Raw genomic sequence first — 22,941 nt, 5'->3', positions numbered from 1 at the left:
GCTCCACTTTCAGCTTTCTGGTAGTTAAGTGGTGATAAGAGGAATTTTTTTGCCCGGACTGGCTTTGATCTGCCATCCTCAGATCTCAGCCTCCTGAGTAGCTAGGAAAACAGGTGTGAGCTTTCAATGTGGCTACTTTTCAAGACAGGGTTTCACTCTGCTCTGGCACATCCTTGGACTGTGATCAGGCTATTTTAGGCTTACTGGTCTTAGCCAGGATGACCTGGGTGTCCCCACCATACCCAGGTACGGGCTGAGAAGGGGCTTCTGTGGACTTTTATGCTTTGGCTGGTCTGGAACCTCCATCCTCCTACTTTATTTCCCAAATTGCTAGGGTGACCCGAGTGAGCTGCTGGAACCGGGCCTTTTGGTTTGCTTTTGAGATGAGGAGCAGCAGGCAGCCTGAGTTGGCCTAGAACTCTTGATCCTCCTGCTTCAGCCTCGCAGGTGCTGGACTTCCAGGGTGAACATTGCCACAGCTGACATTCAAATCAATTTTAATTTACTCTTTTTTTTTTTTAAGGTATTGGGAGTTTGGCCTAGTGGTCGAGTGCTTGCCTAGCCTGCACGAAGACCTGGGTTGGATTCCTCAGCACCACATACATAGATTAAGCCAAAAATGGTGCTGTGGCTCAAGTGGTAGAGCTCTAGCCTTGAGAAAGCCCAAGGCCAGTGCCCAGGCCCTGAGTTCAAACCCCAGGACTGGCAAAAAAAAAAAAAAAGTTATGTGTTTGTGTAGACTCGGGGCTCTTCCCTGCCCAGCGCCTGTAGTGCCTTCTAGGTATACACCAGCAGTCCCACACCTGGCAACCAGTTCCCTAGATTTTCAGTTTTGTCTTTTCCCTTTTGGTACTGGGAATCAAACCCAGGATGTGGCTTCAATTCAGAGCTAGGGAATGCTCCCCTAGTTTTTCACCTCAAGGCTGGCACTCTACCACTTGAGCACAGTTCCACTTCTGACTGGTTAAACGGGAGATAAAAGTGTCTGGCACATTTCTGCCCAGGCCGGCTTTGAACCTTGATCCTCAGACCTCAGCTCCCTGAGGGTGTCACGGCCTCTCCACATCTCCACCCACCCCTCAGGCAACAGAGCAGAGGCAGAGTCTTGGGGCCGGTGGTTGTAAACAGAGTTTTATTGATGGGGAGGGGGTGGGGGGCAAACTCCCAGGATAGGACCCAGGGCTGGGCGGCCACGTGGCATGCACGGCCGGCTGAGGTCACAAAGGGGGTGGGCGGTGGGGACTCATCTACCACCCAGGGGCCTGTGATCACCGGGGCCGCCCAGTCTCCCCAGTACCCCTCAGCTCCCCACCCCTCCACCAGCCCTTGAACGCGGAGTGTGACATCTTGCAGGCCCCCTTCCACTTCCCCCCTGAACCCCCGGCCTGCCCCCTCCTTTCCTCTGCAAAAGCGGGGGTTGGGGGGGAGGAGGGATGTTCAAACTCCAATCCGGCACCTCAGAAGCCCCAGGCTCTCCGGAAGCCCCAGTATCGGCTCAGCCAATGCTGGGGGGCCCCCTCCCCAGCTAGGGTCATCACGCTCACACTTCAGCCACCACGCGGCCTCCGCAGGGGCTGCACGCACGCCTCCCTCGGCCCCTTGCACACGACACAGCATGCACACGCACACACACACCCACACACGCAGGGCCGGAGGGGGCCGGGAGTGGGGGGGACCTGGCGGGAGTGGGGGGGGCTCGGGTCTGCAGCTGTGCCCCGCTCGCCGCCCCACACCGAGGTCCCCGGCCGCCACCCCGAGAACGGAGTTGTGCAATTAGTTACAAAAATGCAAAAGAAACCGCAATCTCCGCGCAGGGCGGGGCGGGGCGGGCCGGGGCGGCTCCAGTCCCGGATGCGGCCTCGCGCCCCGCCGGCCCCGGGACGGGGAAGGGGCGGCGGCGTTGTGCTTGCGCGTGGCCGGGCCGCCGGGCGCCCCGTCCCGCTCCCGGGTTGGCACCGCCGAGGCACGGGGGTGGGCGGCCCCGCCTAGGGCACGGGGGGCGCAGTCCGGTCCCCCGCCCCATAGGGGAGGAGGTGGGCCAGGTCCGTGCTGGGCCGCGCGTGCGCGCGGCGGTGGCGGTCCCCGGGCCGGCCCTCGCCGCTGTTGAACGTGTGCGTGCGGCGCAGGGCGGCGGCGGGGGGCCCCGCGGGTCTCCGCAGGCTGCCCGTGGGCGGGGGGCTCCAGGGCCGCGCCAGGCCGTCGCCGACCGAGGCTGGGTCCAAGGGCCCGGTGGGCGCCGACACCACCCGCCGGCGGTCCGGGCTGGGGTGCGGCGTGAGCGGGAAGTCGCCCCCGTGGGACGCGCGCCCCGACCGGGGGCCGCCCAGGCGGCCGTCGGGGCCCGGCTCGGCGGGCGCGGGGGGCTGCTCGGGGGCCCGGGCCGGGGCCAGCAGCAGCAGCGAGGACGAGGCGGAGGCGGGGAGCAGGGGGTGGGCCAGGTCCCAGGCGCGGGGCCCCAGCGCGTGCGGGTGCGCGTGAGGGTGCGGGGCGGGCAGGCGCTTCTGCGGCAGCGGCGTCTGCTCGGGCGTGGGCAGCAGCCCGGTGTCCAGGTCGTGCGGCCCCCCCTGCAGCAGCGTGGCCTTGGCCCAGCCGTTCTGCATGAGGGGCGCCAGCAGGGCCTCCGGGGGCACCCCCGGCCCTCCGCCGGCCCCGCCGCGGCCCCCGCCGCCCGCCGCCCGCCGCTCGCCCAGGCGGCTCACGCTCAGCACCGCCTCGCCGCCGCCGTGCGCCAGGATGGCCTCCTTGTCCTTACGCCGCGCCAGCTCGCGCCGCTCGCGCAGCCCCACGAACCAGCCCACGCTGAAGCCCGACACCACGGCGCCCACCACGAACGCCGCCACCGACGACGTCACCAGCAGGTTCACCGACACAAGGCCCGCGCGCTCCTCCGACAGGCTGGCGCGCAGCAGTCCTGCGGGAGGGCGGGGGAGGGGAGCGGAGCGTGGAGGAGGGCTCTGGTCCCGCCCCGCCCTCCCGCTACTGCGTGGCCTTCTCACTTGTGTCTGGCTCCCTAAACACGGCCCACACCCCTACCTGAGCCACGCCCATACCGTTCCCGCCACGCCCACCACGCGAGCCACGCCCCCTAGATCTTGCACCTAATTCTATCTTCTTAGCCACGCCCCCTACCGCTTCAGCCACGCCCATCACCCGAGCCACGCCCCGATCGTGTGCCTGGCTTTCTGAGCCACGCCCACAACCTGAGCCACGCCCCCTAGATCTTGCGTCTGGCTCTATCTTCTGAGCCACGCCCCCTACCGCCGGATCCAAACCCTGGACTCCTTGTGCTCTCATCCCTTTTCCCATAGGGTCCTGGCACTTTTGCCTGAGGGTTATGCTGGATAATTTCCTCCTCCTGCTGCCTCCTGGGATGGCTGATTGGAATCGATGCACCTTGGCTTATTAGTTGGGTTGTGGGTCTCCAGAAAGGTTTGCCTCAGCTGGCTCTGAACCAAGATCGCCCCAACCTCCACCTCCTAAGTAGTGGATTACAGGTGTAAGCCACCACGCCTGGCCTTCTTTTAAATTATTTTCAGTGCTGAGATTGGAACTCTGGGGCTTCGCACATCTGAAGCAGGAGCCCTAGCACTGAGCCTCGCTTCTGCGTGACCGTCTATTCAAAGGCAGTCTTCTTTCTGCCTAACAGTGCCTCTGGTCCCTTTGGGAGTCTGTCCATTTTTCCCTCTCTGTCCCTATTCTTTGCTTCTCAGTGTCTCTTTGCATTTTGGAATCTGCCCCTTCCTCTACAAGTGGGACCCTGGAAGCTGAATGGAGACTGCTCCTCCACACCTGCAGCATGGGACCAGTCTAGCATCATCTCCCCTCCCCCCCCCACTCACCTGTACAATCTCCTAAACCTGATGTGCTGGCCCCGGACACATCCTGCTCAAAGGTGGCTCTAAGAGAGACAGAAGAACAGTCAGCAGAGGCCCTCACCCAGCAGGGTGGAGAGCCTGGGGGGGGGGTCAGGGTTCAGATGGCTCCCCTCTTCTTCTGTACCTGGTTCCTGGACTGAGGAAAATGCAGGAGCCATCCGGGGCCCATCCACAGTAGGGGTCCTGGCTGCCGATGCAGTTCCTAGAGGAGCCATCAATAATCACCCAGAGGCCCCACTGGCTGGAATTCCACGGCCTTGGCCTGACCACCGACAGAGCTGGAAGCAGCTTCCAGCCCACCCCCACTTCCTACTCACTCCCACAGCCTGTTCTCCCACAATGGGCCTCTAGAGGGTGCTCATGAGCAGAGTCCCTCTTCCCACAGCCTAGGACTTCCACCTCCTTCAAAGTCCAAGTGTACCTTGTGGCCCACGGGTGGTGCACAACCTGCCCCACTCCCTCCGTACCCCGCTTTCCCCACTACGCCCTAGCTTCGTCTACTCCAGCCACATAGGCCTTCAAGTGGTTCCTCCATCCTGCCTCAGGGCCTTTGCCCAGGTTATGCCCTCTGCCTAGTTGATTCCCTCAGTGAATCAGCCTTTGACTTGACCTGTGTCTTCCCCTAGCTGGTGAAGGGGAGCACTCACTTCATGCACCCTGAGTATTGCTGGCAGCGGGCTACAGGCACTCGCACCACGCATCGAGGAAAGGCCGCCAGCAGGGCTCCCGAGGCTGTGTCCAGCTCCAGGCTCAGCAGGCGCTGCCCCGTCTCTCCACTGCTGCCTGGACGTCCACACCTGGGCATGTCAGGCAGGGAGGAGTGAGCCCTGGCCACTCTCTACCTGCGGGGCCACCCTCTCCCCCTGTGCCTGGGCCTCACCTGTCAGGCCGGTAGGTCTCAAACTCCTCCAGCAAGACACTGGGTCCTGCTGTCCCCGAGAGGCTGGCGTTGGGCCTGACGAGGAACTTGAGGACAGTGCCTACCTCGGAGCCCAAGAAGACCACAGTCTGGTTGCCCCAGGGGCCGGCGCTCACATCCACAGCCACTCGGGTTAGAGGATGCCTGCAGGAGGGGAGAGGGGCAGGAAAGGGGTGTCAGGTTTGCCTTTCCACTATCTCAAGCTTCCTGGGACACCCCGAATCTCCCCCTGCGTGGTTACACGAATGCACATGGGCTGGGCACACCAATGCTCCTGTGTGCACACACACCTACGTGCCAAACATGGGGAGCCCCGAAAGGTGAGCCCCACTAGAAAGTTCACCAGCTCTAACACAGGGTACGGGGGCGTGGTCTAGAAAAGGCCCCTCCACAGTCAGACAAGGCTCCCTCCCCCCTCTCCCCTCCCCAGCTCACACAGCACCTTCCCTATCCTTGCTTAGATGCAGTGCCCAGGCTAAGGCTGGTCCCTCAGGCAGGCCCCGCCCCGTACCCAGGCCCCGCCCCCGCAGGCCCCGCCCCCGCGCTGACCGCATCAGAGTCCGCACGATCCAGGGGGCGTGGCCCAGCGAAGGCACCGCCTCGTCCATCAGCGGGTGCGTCTTGACGAAGTTGAGGATGTCGTCCGGCAGCGCGCTGGACGCGTTGTACTGCGAGCCGGGCGCCGCGCAGCAGCCGGGCCTGGGGTGGTGGGGCGGGGGACCCCATAGATGAGCTCTGGACCCGGGGCACCCGCCTCCAGCCCCGGAGGGGACCCTGTCTCCCCATCTTTATAAGGGGCTGGACGCCGCCGGGGACCAGGCCCTCACCTCGGCCTGGGCACCTGATCTTCTGGCACCGGCGTCCAGATGGATTCTGGGGACTTCTGCTCGCGGAAGCGGCCTTCAAACACCGCGGCCACCTGCGTCATGTCAAAGGCACAGACCGCCGAGCCCGGGATGCTGTGGGGGTTCGGAGGTCAGCTTGTGGGGGGACAGTGCCCTGGCTCCTGACCTCAGGGTTGCCTGCCAGGTGTTCCCTTCTCTGCACCAAAGGTATCTCCTTGTTCCTCCTGTCAGCTGCCCTGTCAGCTTCCCTGGAGCCGTCCCCACGTCAGGCACCCACGTTTGAATGTCCAGCCTCTGATGGCTAGTTGTCTCATAAACCCATTTATCAGGGCATGTTCTAAAAATACAACCCTTTGTCCTTCTCCTGCACCTTGCTCCCCTCAGCTCCCTCGGGACACAATCCAGCTCTTTCCCACGGCTTGACTGACCCCTACTGCCACCATGCCCCACCCCACTCCTGCCCCACCAGTTGCCTCCCCAGACTCAGCCTCAAGACCTTTGCACATGCTCTTCTCTCTCCTGCATCCCACACTCACAAGCCCTGCCCTTCTGGAAGTCCCCCTTTCCCTGAGGACGAAGTCCCACCTGCCTGTCTACTTCTGACCAAAGGAACTTAGAGAGTCTCCACCCCTTGTAGCTGACCTGTTGCTGGGGGTAGAGAAGACAGCGAGGATGACAGGCCGGCCCCCCAGGCTGACCACGCCCGTCACGGCCTGCAGCACGTTGAAGTAGAAGTGGGAGTCTCCTGGCACTGAGCAGTTGAGCCGTGCCTTCAGGAAGGACGTCCATTGCTTCTCTAGCACACGTGGGGAGCCCCCCACATCGTTCTTGCACACTCGGGCCACGCGGGACACTACCACCTGGCCAGGATGGGGGTCAGAGGGCAACCTGAGGCTTGAGTGTCACAGGCCACACTGCCCACCACACGGGCTGGGTGACCTTTCCAAAGCCCAAGGGACAGCCATATCTCCATTGCACATTCAGGGAAACTGAAACACCAAACAAGGGAGGTGAGCAGGGCAAGGTTCCAGGAGTGGTAAATGAACATCTGTGCATCCATGGCTGATGGACTGAGGGACAGATGGGGTGGAGTGATGAGAGTGAGGTGGGGGAGACAGCATATGGGGTGGAGGGAGGTAGTATCTGAGGAGGGAGGATAACAAAGAACAATGAGAAAGGAGGTGGGTGGGTGGATGATGGATGAGTGAATGGGTAGATGGTTGGATTGATGGATGGATAGATGGATGAGTAGATGGGTAGATACTTGGATTGATGGATGGATTGATGGATGAGTGGATGGGTAGATGGTTGGATGTATGGATGGATGTATGGATGGATAAGTGGATGGATAAGTGGATGGATGGATGGATGGATGGATGGATAAGTGGATGGATAAGTGGATGGATGGATGGATGGATGGATGATGGATGAATGAATGGATGGGTATATGGTTGAATGGGTGGGTGGACAGATGGATGGATGGATGGCTAGATGGATAGGTGGGTGGGTAGATGGCTGGATGGCTGGATGGATAGGTAGATGATTGGATGGCTGGATGGACAGATAGATGGGTGGGTAGATGAGTGAATGACAGATGGATGATGGGTGCATGGATGGACAAGATGGATGGACAGATGGGTGGCTGGAGGGTGATGGATGGATGGATGGGTGGGCATATGGATGGATGGGTAGATGGGTGGACGTGATATGAGTGGACTGGTTAGCGTGGGTTTTAGGTGGATGAAGGTGGGATGATGGAGGAGTGGATGGACCTGTGGGTGCTAGAACAGAGGTAAGGAGGTGAGAGGGTGATGGGAAGCTGGGAGGACAGTGGTCAGAGACTGGGTGATTGGACAGGAGCTGGGCAGCGGCTGGGCCTGGCTGGAGGGCACGGGCAGGAGCTGGGCACTCTCTGGCTGCTGGGGAAGCAGACTCACCTTCTCCAGGTAGTTAAACTCCATGGCGATTTCCCGGAAGAAGAAGTAGACGTGGCTGCCCCACTCTACTGCATGCACAAAATAGGGCTCTGTGGGAGAGGTGAGAACCGGCCTGGCATCACAGGGCTCGGGGGTGTCAACACAGCCTGGGGGTACTCTTATGATGGAAGGGGGAGCTAGGCTGGCTCTTCTAGAATATGAAATTCAGTTTGTTCATTTTGCCAGGTGCTCATGGCTCAGGCCTGTAATCCTCGCTACTTAAGAGGCTGAGATCTGAGGATCGAGGCTTGAAGCGGGCCCTGGCAGCAAAGTCCATGAGATTGCAATCTCCAATAAACTTAACAGTAAAAAGCTGGGAAGTGGTGCTGTGGCTCAAGTGGTAGAGCGCTACCTTGAGCTGAAGAGTTCAGGGACAGTGCCCAGGCTTTGAATTCATCAAGCCACAGATCTGGCCCCCCCAAAAAAGGGGGGGAAAGAAATTTCTATTTGCTAAATTAAATTAATTGGCCATTTCCTATCTCTCTGTGTCTTTGTCTCTGTCTTGCTCACTGTTTCCTCTTTTTGCCAGACTCAGGGCCTGGATGGTGTTCCTGAGCTCCTCTTTTTGCTTAGTGCTCTACCACTTGAGCCACAGCTCCACTTGTGGCCTTTTGGTGATTAACTGAAGATAAGGGTCTCTAAGACGTTTCTGCCAGGGCTGGCTTAGAACCATGATCCTCACATCTCTGCCTTGCAAGGAGCTAGGATTATAAACATGAGGAAGCAGCATCCAGCTTTGTTTTTGTCTTGTTTGTTCATTTATCTGTCATGGGAAGGTAAGGGGAGGCACAGAAATGGATGGAAGGACAAAGGGTAAACAAATACAACAGTGGCACTCTACAACTTGTAGATGGGGACGGGAGGGAGAAACTGGGAAAGAGCAAAGGAAGGGGTGGCACTGTCCACGCTGTCCAGAAAGAAATGTACTTTATTTATTTTTGGTCTCTTATGGGGCTTGAACTCTGGGCCTGGGCACTGTCCCTGAGCTCTTCAGCTTAAGGACACCAACGTACCCCTGGAGCCACAGCCCATTTCCCATTTCCTAGTGGTTAATTGGAGATAAGAGTCTCATGTTCTGGGGCCGGGAGTTTGGCCTAGTGGTTAAAGTGCTTGCCTAGCATGCATGAAGACCCGGGTTCGATTCCTCGGTACCACATACATAGAAAAAAGCCAGAAGTGGTGCTGAGGCTCAAGTGGTAGAGCTCTAGCCTTGAGAAAGTCCAAGGACAGTGCTCAGGCCCTGAGCTCAAGCCCAGGACTGTCCAAAAAAAAAAAAAAAGAGTCTCATGTTCTTTAGTGCCTGGGCTGGCTTTGAACTATGATCTTCAGATCTCAGCCTCCTGAGTAGCTAGGATTACAGGTGTGAGTCACTTGCACCTGACTTAATATATATATATATATATATATATATATATATATATATACTTATATATGTATGTATATATTTGCCAGTCCTGGCTTGAACTCAGGGCCTGAGCACTGTCCTTGGTTTTTCTCAAGACTAGAGCTCTACCACTTGAGCCACAGCACCACTTCTGACTTTTTCTATGTATGTGATACCGAGGAATTGAACCCGGATTTTTGCCCATTCACTCTACCACCAGGCCAACTTTTTGGCTCAATAGTAATTTTTAAAAAGGCCAGCAGTTGTGAAGCTGAGGGGAGTGTCCTCTCCGCAGCACCTCTGGGTGTCTTGTCTGAGGCTCCAGCCTTCCCAGCCTCACCTTTGAACCACTTGGAGTCGTGTTTTACAGTGCGCAGGGTGGGCCGGTCGCCGAGGCTGCGGTAGATGACAGCGTCAATGGCTAGGAAGTCGGTCACCGTGGCTGAGAAAAGCATTCCATCTGGATTTGGGGGAGGGAGGGGAGGCAGCAGAGGGGCAGAGCAGGGTGGATAAGAGCCTTCCGGACCCAGCTCCTCCCCGGGGGTGCTCCTGGTTCCAGGCTGAGCCAGGCACCATGGGAACCCTAATCCTGATTCAGGATGAGTATCACACCCAGCTCTGCCTTGATAGGCTGAGCTCTGGTAAGGTCTCATTACAGGATGAGTCCGAGCCCAGCTGAGCCTGTATCCCAGGTTCAATTACTGACTCCAGACTGGCCCTAGTCACCCAATCACATCCCACCTCTTATCCACGCCTGGACACCTCATCGGGTTCCATTCCACAGCTGGGGAACTGATCACCCCGCAGTCTGTTGAGTGAGTCAGCTCTCCAGCTGGGCTAGGCCTTGCCCCAGGCCAGGCTGACCATTTGGGGGTGTGTGTTGGGGGAACACTCACCTGAGAAGAGGGCGACATTGGCATGCTTGGGGTCATAGGGGCAGCGGGCCATGCCGCTGATGTTGTCCCCGAGCGGCTGCAGTGTGTCCATCTGCAGGAGGACGGGGTCTGAGTGACCACTCTCCTGGCCCTGCCTGGAACCTCCCAGCTTCCCAGGCTTTCCCACTCCTGCGGGGGAGTCCCGCTTCCACTTGGATGACAGTGTGACTTTGTCCAGTCACTTGTAGTCAATCCTGGTCAGTCCTATGACTAGCTGCTCGGGAGTCCCTGAGCCCCAAAGGGCTTCCTTTTGGACAGCACTGGCCTCTGCGCAGGGGCAGATCCAGGAATGTATCCTGGAGGAGGCGACTGTGGCACACGCGTGCGCACGCGTGCAGACTCACACTGTAATTGGCGCACACGGGGTTGAAGGCGTTGGAGCCGCACACGAATAGCGTGGACTCATCCCGCAGCAGCAGCACCTTCACGAAGTTCCGACACTCGCCCTGGGGTGTGGAGGGGACAGGAGAGCAAGGGTGTGGGTGTGGCCTGTGCCGGTGGGCGTGGCTATGGCAGAGGACGGAACCCGGATGGACTTGGGGCTTCAGGAGAAGACAGCCAGGCGGGCCATGGGGAGGCCTGGCCACCGAAGGTGGGCGTGGCGTGGGCGTGGCCGGCGGTGCGTGGGCGTGGCCTGCTGCCTCTAATTGGGGCGTGGTCAAGGCGCAGGTTGGGTGTGGCTGAGGCAGGCCCCACTCACCTCCTGCTTGCCCTTCATCCTGCACACGTCAATGTCGTTAGGGTTGGAGCGCCAGGTCAGCTTCTGTAGGCAAAGAGAGCTCCTGACGGGGGGTGTCAAGTCTTCCCGAGCCCTGAGATCCCCCTTCTGGGCCCGGCTGACTCCACCAGGGCGCCCCTCCCCTAGCTTCTCTGGAGCTCCAGGTCCTGTGTCCCGCCAGCCTGCGCCCTGTCCTCACCCGCTGGTACCGCAGCTCCGTGGAAGTGGGGGGCTCCAGCTCCACCCGGTACAAGTTGTCCCTGTGGGGGGGGGCGCAGTGAGCGGGGTGGGGCTCCCCCATGCCCCATTCCATCTCCGCCGGGGCTTGGGGCTAGGGCTACTGCCTGCTGACATGCACTTGGGGGTGCGCCCCCCGAGGGGGCTGGCACCCTGCTCTTCCCTCCCCTCTCCATCCCTGCATTCGGTCAGTCCCATCTCCATCCTCCCTGTACCCTCCCTGAGCGTTTCATCAGCTGGTCATCACCTGGTCACCCCTCTCCTGCACACCCCGTGCCTGCCTGGCTTCTTGCCTGCCTCTCGGGGACTATGCCCACCTGCACCGGTCCATCCACTCGCCCAGCTCTGCGCTCAGCCTACCACCCACAAACCTAAAATCTGGAGCCTGCGGACCCGGCGTCCAGCTAGCTTCCCCTGACCTCTTCCCCAAACCTGCGCGTCCCCAGGCTCCCACCTTGCCGAGGAGATCCCTCCCTGTTCATGCAGAGGCTCAGACCACACAGGGCAGGAGGAACCCCAAATCCCTCTTTCTTTCTCCCCCTGGGTCCAACCTGCAGGCCAGTACTGTGAATGCTGCCTGGCAACGAACCCAGACCCTTCCAGCTCTTCACTCCCACAGCAGACACCAGAGGGCGCCCGTGGACACTGAGTCCAGTCCCTCCCTCTTCTGCCCGCAGTCCTCCACGGCTCCCACCCCACTCAGGGTCAAAGCCCAAATCCTCCCTGCAGCCCCCACACCCTGCCCAACCCTCCCCTCCCTGCTCCCCCTCTGCATTCTTCCAATATGTCAGGTCCCCTCCTGCTCCAGGGCCTTTGCCTACCATTTCCCTGAACTGGAAAACAGATCATTTAGGGAGCCAGGAGTTTGGCCTAGTGGTAGAGTGGTCACCTAACATGCAAGCTCAGTAGGCACCCAGCACCCTCCACGTTCCAACCACATGCATGCAGCACCCCAAATCTCACTCTCGGGGCATCCCAGGTCCCCCACACCTGTCCCCAATAAACAGTGTCCTGTTCACTCGCAGCACCCGCTGGATGTTGAGGTCCTCAGCGCCCTCGGTGGGGGTCAGGCGCCCAGGCCCGCTGCCCACGAAGACGGGGTAGTGGCTCAGATCTGGAAGAGGAGGAGAGAAGAGATGTGGGGGGGTGAGCTGAGGTCAGTGCCATTTCTAGGGGAGGTATGAGGCCAGCATGGAAACAAGACCCTCTCACCCCCCAGGATCCGACCTCCACCCCCACCTCAACCCCTGCCCCATCGGACCACAAACAACTCACAATCCCGGGGGGCCACGCTGAGTGGCGGAGGCTCCTCAGGGAAGAGGCCGTGGGCGCCTCCCAAGAGCAGCAGCAGGAGCAGCAGGGCCAGGAAGGGAGGGGGCGCTCGCGGGGTCCGCATGGCGAGGGCCAGGGGAGCTGAGTGACACCTGGGGGTGGGGAGGGGCAGGAAGGGGACAGAGGAGGGAGGGGAGAGGAAGGGAGGGGGTGGTGAGCAGGGCACCTGCAGTCCCTGGCATGGCCAGTAGAGGGAGCGCGCGCCAGGGCCCGGTTCTCCTCCCCACGTGGGAGGGAATTGAAAACCAAACTGATGGCCAATATGATGATAATAATAATAATAATAACAACCACAGCACCCAGCGCTTATTTAATTAATGGAACAACTTTAAGATCGCACATGAGAAAAGGGCCCAGGAAACAGCTTCAAAGGAAAATGCATTAGGTAATTAAAAACTAATAAAGATAATGACTGATGGTAACAGAAAACAACCAAAAACATGCATTTAAGAAATTCAAACTCTGGGACCGGGAGTTTGGCCTAGTGGTTAAAGTGCTTGCCTAGCATGCATGAAGACCCAGGTTCGATTCCTCGGTACCACCTACATAGAAAAAAGCCGGAAGTGGTGCTGAGGCTCAAGTGGTAGAGCTCTGGCCTTGAGAAAGTCCAAGGACAGTGCTCAGGCCCTGAGCTCAAGCCCAGGACTGTCCAAAAAAAAAAAAAAAAAGAAATTCAAACTCAACACAACATACAGCCCAGTGTGGTGGCTCACACCTGTAATCCTAGCTACTCAGGAGGCTGAGATCTGAGGACTGAGGTTCAAAGCCAGCCTGGGTACTAAAAACCAGTGACTCTTATCTCCAATTAACCACTAGAAAACCGAAGTGGCACTGTAGTTCAAGGGGTAGGGCGATAGCCTTGAGCTGAAGAGCTCAGGGACAGCACCCAGGACCAGAATTCAAGGCCCATGACTGACAAAAAAGAAAAGAAAAGAAAAAGAGGAAAGAAGAAAGAAAGAAAGAACATACAAAGATCTACCAGGCCAGGAAGGATGGTGCCCACATGCCTGGCATGTGTTAAAGACCTAGGCTTGATCCCCTCCCTCCCCAATACTGGAAAATAAAATAATCAGCCAGACATGTGTGGCTCATGCCTGTAATCTTGGCTACTCGGGCTGAAATCTGGAGGATGGTAGTTCAAAGCCAGCCCAAGCAGAAAAGTCAGAGACTCCCTATCTCTCAATTGACCCGTAAGATGCTGGGCTGGAGGCATGGCTCAAGTGGCAGAGCACCAGCCCTAAGCAGGAAAGTCAAGTAAGGGAGAGGTCCTGCATTCTGGCACTAACAACAAGGATCAAATTGGACCAGGCTCTTGGCATTTTTGTAGTCAACCAGACCTGCGGTAAAGGTAACATAACCAGGGTCTGGGTAGCGTGGTACAAGCGACTGCCTTCCCCAGTCCTGGCCCCCCTCTGTCCCAGCTTGGGTACCTCTGAGGTGGACACCCCGCTACCTCTGTGGGCGTCTGCTTTCTCCTGCTCCCATTCCAAGGGCCGTGGCTGCACCTCTGATGTCCAGCCTTCCCGGCCTGGAAAGCCTTGGTCAGTGCCCCCCTCCCTATCCGGAAAGGGGATTCGTTCCCTCTCCAAGACTGGGGTGGGGGGGGGGCATCCACGTCAAAATCTCAGCAGCCTCCTTGCCCTGGGAAGTCTCCAGCAAATCGACGGCCTCAGTTTCCCCATTTGATCAGCAGGGATGGCTCCCCCATGCTGCCCTGGCCTTGTGGCTGAAGCTTGGGGTACAGCCTCTGCCCCCAGGGGGGGGTGAGTTGATTTTCTATAGTCAGGACCCAAAACAGGAAGACCCTTGTGGCCCGCCTGGCTTTCCTCTCCGTGACCCCGGCTTCCGGGATTTGTGATCAGAGAGACCGGAATCCACGTGTCCTGGGCTTTCCTTACGTGGCTTCCTTCCCTGGCCCCTCCCCAGCCCCACACTTTGCCTGGCACACAGTGAGGCTGACCTCTGACCTGCCAGCAGCCTGCCCTGAGGGGGGGGACTGTGTCTGTGCCCCCCCAAATGCTTGTCACCCCCTTGCATCTTCTCTCTACTTTGTGACAACACAGATGGACCCCCAGCCCCAGTGACCATCTGAATGGCGTGGGAGAGCGTGGCCCAGAAGAAGCCCACATGTCTGCCTGGTTGTAAGGCTGTCCCCAACTCTCTGCTTCCAGAACCTTCCTTCCACCTCCCACACTAAGAGCTGCCTCTGTCCAGTGTGAATTCCTGTCCCTTCTCTGCCCCGCCACCCCTCCTCCCACCCCTCCTCTGCTCTGATGCAGTCACGTGCCTGCGTGCCACTGGGAAGCATGGTGGAGTGAGTGGTGGGCTTCCTTCCTTTTCATGGCTGCAGAGTATTCCAGCGTGCCGAGGCCACGGGCTGGGTTCCACTCCCTGCACAGCGCGTGCCTCCACTCTGCCCTCAGTGACCAGCGCTGGCTGAGGATGGTGGGCAAGGCCTCAGTCTCGGGGGGGGGGGGGTTCCCCTACAACTGCTGATCCTCCTGCTTCAACCTCCCAAGTGCTGGGGTCAACTGACACTCATCTCAAGCTAAAACTACACCAGGGGATTCGCTCCAGAGCCAAGCGGTGAGAGTTCAAATCCCGACTCTGTCACGTCTGGGCAGTGTGACTCAAGACAGATCTTTCTCTTTCTCTGGGCCTCAGTTTCCCCTGTCAATGGGAATGAGACCTGTCTGTTAGCATCTGAGGCAGGAGACGGGGCACAGAAGGACCTGGGGAAGCTGGAAACCCATTTTGCAGGTGGGGAAACCGAGGCCTGGATTTGGGAGCCGTGGTCCCTGCAGAGGATGGGACTGCTGAACGAAGCCTGTGGGACCTGCGGTACAGAACGTCCGGTCCCCTGGAGCTGGCCTGGGGTCCACAGCTGAGCTGGCCTCCAGGGAGGGGCCCCGCACACCTGGCCCAGCGCAGCCACCCAGCTTCTCCCTGTGTCAGGGCCCCTCCCCCACATGGAAGTCACCTGCTGACCCCCCCCACCCTGAACCAGCTGGGGGGCGTCTCTCCCAGCGGGCTGCAGAGCACCAGGCTCTGTCCCTGACCTCCATACCCCACCCCGTGTCAGGAGTCCCCCAAACTGTGACAGCCACATGTGTCCCCACGCAGCCGCTGGGGTCTGCAGGGAGCAGAGTCCCTGTGGGTTGAGACTTGTGGCTCCACTGCCCGCTTCAGGGTCCCCCAAAACCACCCTCCTGCCCTCTGTCCCCACCTTGGCTGTCCCCACCAAAGGCTCCTCCGTGCAGCCCTGGGGAGGGCATGAGGAGTCTCGTCTGTCTCTGTCACCCCCCTCCCACACCTCAAGAGGGTCCTGCAGACAGGAGGCACTCAATCCATGCTTACAAAAACTAGAGTACACACTTATGCAACCCTGACTGTATACCAAGCACTGGAATAACCAAATCAACTGGTTTCCCTGAGCATTCAAGAGGCAGGGGCTCTGGGCGGTCAGGGAAACTGAGGCACTTCCCCACTGCTGGGGAGCCATGTGCCCTGAGGCACAAGTAAATCCTACATGCTTTGGGGGGAGCAGTCTGGGCCATGCCTGTGCAGATCCATCCACTGAGCCAGCCTCAGTTTACCTCACCAATCCTCTGGTGGCTGGGGACACAGAGACAGGTCAGAGAGCCAGGGCCCCGAGTAGGGCATGGTGGCTATGCCTGCTACTTGGGGGTTGGAGATTGGAGGATGGTGGTTCAAGGTCAGCCTGGGCAAAATGTTCGTAAAACCTATCTCAACAAACAAGCAAGCCCAAGCTAGGCGGCAGAGGCTCACACCTGCGATCAATCCTACCTACTCAGGAGGCTGAGCTCTGAGCCAGCAGTTCAAAGCCAGCCTGGGCAGGAAACAGTCAGTGAGATTCTAATCTCCAGCGAACCACTAAAAAGCCAGAGGCTCAAGCAGAAAAGTTCTAGCCTCGAGCAAAAGAGCTCGGGGACAGCACTCAGGCCATGAGTTCAAGCCCCAGGACCAGCACAGGAAGGAAGGAAAGGAGGGAGGGAGGGAGGGAGATGTCTCCTCTCAGTGTTCAAGGCTGCCTCCAGGCTGGAAATGTCCATCATCCTCACTCTGGCCAGCCACACCCCATCCACCAAGCCTCACTCACCTCCCTCCGCTTTGGAAGCCACAGTAGGAGGCACCTCCTCCAGGAAGCCTTCCTTGACTGACTGTCTCCCTGGGGTACCCCAGGCATGTGCCTTCCTCAGCTCCCCATACACTCACCACCCTCACTGGCCCTGCAGTGTCCAGCTCTGGCTCCTGGACCCGAAACCCACGGACACACACCCATCTGCTGGTGTGATGAGCCCTTCTTGAGCTCTAGAGATCCAAGCCAGAGTCCCAGCTCCTCTCTCCCATAGCCCCGGGCTCACAACCTTGCTGTGTGACCTGGGGATGACACTGCACCCTCTCTGGGCCGCTGGTGACCCTGGCTGGGCTGAGTGCTCCCTGTCCCTCCAGCTCCGCACAAGGCCTGGCGTCCCCGGGGAGGGGCAGGGGGGAGATCGAGTGGCCGCGGCAGGCCAGGTCTGGTTACGGCTCCACTTACAACCGCCGCCTCCAGCTGCCTCCCAGGCCCTGCAACCAGCAGGGCTGTCTAGGAACTTGGGAGGGGGGGGCCCTGGGCCCCACCCATGACAGCAGGGGGCTGGGGGGGTCCCTGCAATGGTAGACCCCAGCCCATGGGGGTGCAGGCACACAGTAGCTGCTCAGCAAACATCGCCGAACGGTACCCAGAGTACAGTGGTGTTGAACAAATAGGTGCCAGAGCCAGGCGCGGTGGCTCACGCCTGCCATCCTAGCTGCTCAGGAGGCTGAGCTCTGAGGATGGAGGTTCAAAGCCAGCTCTGCACTAAAGAATGTGAGACTCTTATCTCCACGGAATCACCAGAAAGCCGGAGGTGGGGCTGTGGCTCAGGTAGCAGGCGGTAGGTAGCCTTGAGCTGAGGAGCTCAGGGACAGCACCCAGGCCCAGAGTTCAAACCCCACGACTGGCAAAATCAATAACTCTCTGCCTGGGTCAGAAGCCCAGCACTTACAGAGCACCTACTGTGTGTTCTCAACTGAGAGAGACAGAGCCAGAGCCAGCAGGAGGCAGGGAGGGAGGGAGGCAGGGAGGGAGGGAGGGAGGGAGGGAGGGAGGGAGACAGATGGGGACGAAGCTGTTCTGAGCGCTGTCGGGGGAAGGGAAGAAGGCTCAGGCTGGGCAGGTGGTTCACTGGCACGAAGTGGCCTGGCTGGGATTTGAACCAGGCCATGTGGTTCCAAAAACCACTCTCTCTCCCCTCCTCTGCCTGGCTGGCCCTCAGCATCGCCCACCTGGTCCCTAGCTCCCACACACCCCCGGCTGTCCTTCCCGTGGACGCCAGAGGGCGCCCGTGAGCGCTGAGTCCAGTCCCTCCCTCCTCTGCCCACTGCCCTCCAAGGCTCCCACGTCCCGCAGGATCAAACCCTGAGTCCTCCTGCAGCTCCCAGGGTTCTGCCCGGCCCAGCCTGGCCCGGCCCGGCCTCCTCTGCCCTCTGCTCTGGTTACTCAGGCCTCCTTGTTGCTCCTCTCGTTCGGCAGACTCCGTCCTGCCCCAGGGCCTTTGTACAGGCTGCGGCCCCATGTGTGGGGCACTGGTTCTTTCTGTTCAGTTCCATCTCCCGGCACTGCTGTCCCCTCCCTCCTCAGGGACACCCCCACCTTCCAGCCACAGAGTCACTTCTTTTCTCTTCTTCCCTAGGTCCAAGACCAGCACTCAAACTTGGTACCTGCTGCCCCTTTTGCTCATTAGCCAACACTCTACCAACTTGAGCCACAACACCTGCTCCTCACCAGTCACTTCTGATACTCTCCTTTACTTCTAAGGTCTGTGCTGTCCTCACCTGGCTGTGAATCTGACCAGGGAAGAACCGAATCTAACGCAACTGTTTACATCAGATGGGGACACCGAGGCATGGAGAGAGCGCCAGGGTGAATTCTGACCACATGCTAGGACAGCTCTCAGGCTCATACTCTGGATTAGCTGCCACAGGAACTCTGAATCCTTGGCCTAGAGACATGTTTTGTCTCCTGGCCAACTCCTATACATCTGCCCTTGCCCTAGTTGCAATGCCCCTTTCTCCATGCCCCTTCTCGGATCCATGAGTCAGAGTCCAGCTTTCCCCACCACCTCCAGCTACTCCCAGGTCTGAAACATCACCCATCCTCTCCTGCTCAGGAACCTTCTGTGGGGATGAAGCTTGATGGTCAGCTTAGCACTCAAGGCCTCCACTGGGCTTTTGGACTCTATTTGGGGGCCTCTCCTCCCCTCCTCTCATAGGCCTCTTCCAGGCAGCCTTCCCTGCTTCCTCTTGGCTCAGAGTCTCTTCACCCACCTCCCCATCTCTGGCATCAGGGGACAGGGCCACACCCCAGGGTCACCTCAGGACACCCTCCTTCCCAGAAGACCAGCGGTGACCAGCGCCGGCTCTGTCCCGGGGGACCAGCTCACCTGTCCCTCTGGCTGACGTCAGGGTCACCTTTTCCAAGGGCAGAGTTTGATTGTTATCTTCCAGGCCCAGGAGCCCAGCAACTCCTGCTGTGAGCCAGAGCCACCCTTCCCCTCCAGAACCTTCTGTGCCCGCTGGCTGGGGGACAGGACGGGGGGCCCTGGACGGCCTCACCGCAGAGCAGGTGGCTGTGTATATGTGTGCCCGGCCAGGCTGGGCAGAGGCAGGTGAGCAGGGACACGGGGCTGTCACGCCCTGGAGACCCCTAGCTAGCCTGCACCCAGCAGGCCACACAGAGAGGGCGTCCGCTGGGTCCAGCTCACACAGCCCCATCCGGATGCCAGTCAGGAGGGGCTGGGGGGCCTTAGGGGCGGTGCACAGGGGTGTTACAGGCTTTGAGGCCATGCACGGGGTCCCCTCTCCACCCTGCCCCCCCACCTTGCTCCGCTGGGCCTCAGTTTCCCCTGCTGCTCTTGGAGACGGGCCGGCTTCCCGTGCCCAGTGGAATTCATGTGTTTATTCTCTCGGTCCCACGCAGGTGTCGACTCAACATCCACAGCCTCCCTCCACGCCGGCGCACCCCGGACCCCCAGGCCGGCGCCCTCCCCGCAGGCCTGCATCCTGAAGCTCCTCAGAGAGGGACGGGGCCCACCGGGCTCGGGGAGACGGGGGTCGGCCCCGGGGGACCCCGGGGGGGATACCGCACCTTTATTCCCGAGGCCTGGCGACGCCGAGGGGACCCAGAAAAACACAGAGCGGTGGGTGCAGGGCCCGTTCCATCCTCTAGGCCCAAATCCACCTGCGCCCTCCCCCTGCAGTCCAGACCCCCAAAGCGCCCCCCAGCCGCGGTCCGGGGGTCCCCGAGGCCGGCCCCGGGCGGGGGGAGGCCGGCCTCGCGGGGTCCGGGCTGGGATGGGCCGGGGGCCTGCGCGCGTCCCTCCCGCCGCCCCCGGGCTCCGACCGCAGCTCCGGCTCGGGCTCGGCCGCGGGCCCGGGGTGGGGGGTTCGGTTCGCGGCGCCCCAGGCGGGGAACGGGTGGGGGGCGCCACGTGACCCCCGCCCCGTGACCAATCAGCGCGGCGGCGGCGGCGGGGGCCCCACTCCGCGCCCCCACCCGGCCCGGCGCGCGGGGAGGTTTTCTTTGTCCCCTTTGTCAGCTCTTGGGGGCCCCCCCGGACCCGCGGACCCCAGTGCGGCGGGGGACCCGGGCCCCGCCCGCCGCGGCCTCCCCCGTCACCGCCGGCCCGCACTCGCCACGGTCCGGGCTCGGCGGAGCTGGCGGCGGCCCGGGCGCGGGTCCGGGCGCGGCGGGGGTGGGGGGAACCCCGACACCTTCCCGGGGCGCCCCGAGCCGCCGGACCCGCCCCCCACCGCGCCGGACCCCCGCCCGGGCCCGAGCCCCGTCCCCGCGCCTCGGCCCCCCAACCCGCGCCTGCACCCCACCGGGGCGTGCGGCCCGCGGAGGCCCCGACACCCCGGGCCCCAGCCGCGCGCCCCGTCCCGAGGCCGTGCCCGGGACCCCCGGCGCCCCACTCCCGGAGGCGACCCCCCGAAAGCCCCGGCTCCTCCCCGGAGCCCCGGGCCGCCGCGCCCCGCGCTCCCCCCGCGGCCGCAGTGCGCCCCTCCCGGTGCCGGGCCCGGCCGGCCACCGCCGCGCACCCCGGGTCCCGGACCCCAGACCCCGCGGCCCTCGAGCCCCGCGCCCCGCGCCCCGCATCCGGGCCCCGGACTCCGTGCGCTCACCTCGGGGCCGCGCGGAGGAGGCGGGGGCCGCGCGCACCTGTCCGGTCCCCGGCGCGTCCCGGGCGACTCAGCCCGGCATCCCCGGGCGGCGGGGCTCAGCCCGGGCCCCCGCGCGGGCGTCGGCTCCGGGGTCGCAGCGCCGAGGCCGGGCCCGGGCCGCGTCGCCGCCGCATCTCCGCCGCCGCGCGGCCGCCGCTCCGCTCCGCGCCGCTCCGGCCCCGCCGCCCCCGCCGCGCCCGCCGGAGACCAGCAAGACCCGGCTCGGAGCGCGGAGCGGATCCTGGAGCGGGGCCGGCGGGGGGGGGGGGGGGCGGCGCGCGTGGGGCGGGGCCGAGCCCGCGGGGGTCACCGCGCCCCGCCCCCGGGGTCACCGCGCCCCGCCCCCGGGCTCGGCCCCCCCCCTCCTCCAAACCTGCAACCCATCTCAAGCGAGGGGAGCCTGGGGTGGAGATGTCGGGACCCCCTCCTCCCACCCGCACGGCCTGGTGTCCCCACATAAATGAGGCCGTCGGTCCATCCACACCCCGCCCCCTTCGCACGCCTGCTGGGCGTGGGGGGAAACTGAGGCACGCGCAGTCAGCGCCCCCGTCCAAGGTCACCCGCGGGCGGAGAGGCCGCCAGGCCGACGTCTGTCTGTGTCCCCGGCCTCCTCTCCGTCTCTACCGTCAAACTCGACCCCAGCACACAGACGCTTTCGGGACGTTATGACAGCGGCGAGGCCCCGTGCCTCAGTTCCCCCTGTCTCCCCGCGGTCGTGGCCGTGGACCGACGTCTCCCGCGTCGGGCAGCGCGCCCGCCGGGCTCCTCCGCCGGCTGCAGCGTGCAGCGGGTGCTCGGGCCGCCCGGGCTCGCGGCGCGACTGAGGCGGGCCGGGGACGCCGGCGCCCACGCGGGACGCCGTGTCAGGACTGGAACTCGGGCCCCGCCCCCCGGCCCCGCCTCCACCTGGATTCCCATCACCGGGGACTACCACCGGGGAAACTGAGGCCAGCCCGGGACGGAGAGGCCAGGATGGGGCGCCCGGCCCCTCGGGTGCCCCCAGGGGCCACTCGACCCCGCCAGGCCGTTCTGCAGCCGGCGGGGCCGGGGCCGGGCCGGCGTGGGGTCCCGCGGGCTGGGCGCCGTGGTGATGGGGGACCCGGGCGCGCGAGGACGGTTGGCGGGGCCTCCCGCGCGCTACAGGGAGGCCCGGCCAGGCCCGGCCAGGCCCCCGCCCCGCGTCCGGCCCGGGCCGGGCTGTGAAAGGCGCATTCACGGTCTGGGGCCCGGCGGGGTCAGGCCGGCGACCCCCGCCGCCCTGCACTGGGGTCACGGAAGTTCGCGGCGGGCCCCGAGGGGGCGGACGGGGAGGGAGGGGGCAGCCGCTCGCTCGCGCCCGGCTCCGGCCCCAGGCGCCATCCACTCCGGGTTTTGCGGGCGCCCGCGGCGGCCGACACCTTCCTAACGGGGCCGGGGCTGCGGGCCCGGGTTAGAGAAGGGGGCCGGGGGACCCGGGCCGGGGCCGGGATCGGGGAGGGGGGCGGCGGGCCTGGTGTCCGCGGTCCTGGGGTCCCCGCGGGCCCCGCTGTGTGACCCCCGCCGCGCGCTGCCCCCTCTGGGCCCGGTGGGGGTGGGGGGCTGGTCCGGCGCCGCCTCAGTTTCCCCTCTGGGCGGGGGGGGGGTGGAGGGGGCTTCCTCCCTCCGTCCGGGCTGCGGCCTGGGAATTCCCTGGGGGGGGGCGCGAGGCGCCGCGGCGATTGGCCCGGGCGGCGCGTGACGTCACAGCGGCGGGCGCCCCGCCCCCGGGCGGGCGGGGGGCGGGCGGGGGTCCCGGCGGGGCCGACCCCGACCCCGGACGCGCCGCCCCGCCGAGCCGGCAGCTGGGCCCGCGGACAGGTTCCCCGGCCCCCCGGCCCCCCATACGGCAGCTGCTCCGCGGCGGCAGATGCAGATGCGCCGCTAAATCCGCGCAGCTGGCCCCAGCCTGGGGGGTGAGGGGAGGAGCGGCCCTCCCCGTCCAGCCCCCCACCTTCGACGGGTCACCTTTCCCCGGGCCCCAGAAAGCGCCCCGTGGGGCGGGGCGCCCCGCCTGCCCTCCTTTCCCCCCTCCACCTGGGACCCGGGGAGCTGGGGAGCCTGGGGCCCGCGCGAGCCCCCAGCCAAGCGCAGTGACTCCCGGGGAAGGAGGCGGAGGGCCCCGGGAAGCCCCCCCCCGTCTTTGCTGTGCCCCCTGTGGCCTGGACCTTCATCCCAGCGGCTCAGGAGGCTGAGTTCTGAGGATCCCGGTTCAAGGCCAGCCTGGGGCGGGAAAGTCCGGAGGTCTCTGACGTCCACTGAACCCCCAGTTGGTGGGGCGTTAACCTGGAGCTGACGAGCCCGGGGACAGCGGCCAGGCCCAGAGTTCAAGACCCACGACCAACGAAAAAAAACAGAGCAAAGCTGTGCCCTGGGCCTGGTGCGTCCCCCCACACCTCACAGATCTCCCTTCTGCCCTCACAGCTCCCCACTTTCC

At 62.7% G+C, this 22,941-nt stretch overlaps 1 protein-coding gene across 3 annotated transcripts; it reads right to left on the bottom strand.

Annotated features, from left to right (window-relative positions):
• Positions 1-1,110: 1,110 nt before the first annotated feature.
• Positions 1,111-20,586, bottom strand: Sema6b (semaphorin 6B). Of its 3 annotated transcripts, none has more exons than XM_090340711.1 (17): positions 20,451-20,586; positions 12,165-12,313; positions 11,880-12,003; positions 10,852-10,912; positions 10,635-10,697; positions 10,279-10,380; positions 9,896-9,986; positions 9,340-9,459; positions 7,577-7,665; positions 6,282-6,499; positions 5,622-5,753; positions 5,344-5,493; positions 4,756-4,938; positions 4,523-4,672; positions 4,000-4,077; positions 3,840-3,898; positions 1,111-2,911 (listed from the first exon to the last, which is right to left on the bottom strand). In XM_090340711.1, the coding sequence occupies exons 2-17, from the start codon at positions 12,283-12,285 to the stop codon at positions 1,986-1,988; spliced, it is 2,667 nt and encodes an 888-aa protein (XP_090196837.1). In that variant the 5' UTR covers positions 12,286-12,313; positions 20,451-20,586; the 3' UTR covers positions 1,111-1,985. The 3 variants fall into 3 exon arrangements, with proteins under 3 accessions (XP_090196837.1, XP_090196819.1, XP_090196829.1); XM_090340693.1 differs by lacking the exon at positions 20,451-20,586 and adding an exon at positions 13,675-14,133; XM_090340703.1 differs by lacking the exon at positions 20,451-20,586 and adding an exon at positions 13,652-13,718.
• Positions 20,587-22,941: the final 2,355 nt, after the last annotated feature.

Source organism: Megascapheus bottae, chromosome 1 (assembly GCF_031878675.1).
Source record: "Megascapheus bottae isolate mThoBot1 chromosome 1, mThoBot2.hap1, whole genome shotgun sequence".
Lineage (NCBI taxonomy): Eukaryota > Metazoa > Chordata > Mammalia > Rodentia > Geomyidae > Megascapheus > Megascapheus bottae.
This window is presented reverse-complemented; position numbering and strand designations above follow the sequence as displayed.

What these genes read in the sequence shown, in the direction of transcription:
- Sema6b (XM_090340693.1), bottom strand. Translation starts at nt 13,706, where the DNA reads ATGGGAGCAGGAGAAAGCAGACGCCCACAGAG. An exon ending in GGATGAAGGGCAAGCAGGAG is followed by an intron (nt 10,381 to 10,634) that starts GTGAGTGGGGCC and finishes TCCACACCCCAG; the next exon opens with GGCGAGTGTCGGAACTTCGT. An exon ending in GATCAGGTGCCCAGGCCGAG is followed by an intron (nt 5,494 to 5,621) that starts GTGAGGGCCTGG and finishes CCACCACCCCAG; the next exon opens with GCCCGGCTGCTGCGCGGCGC.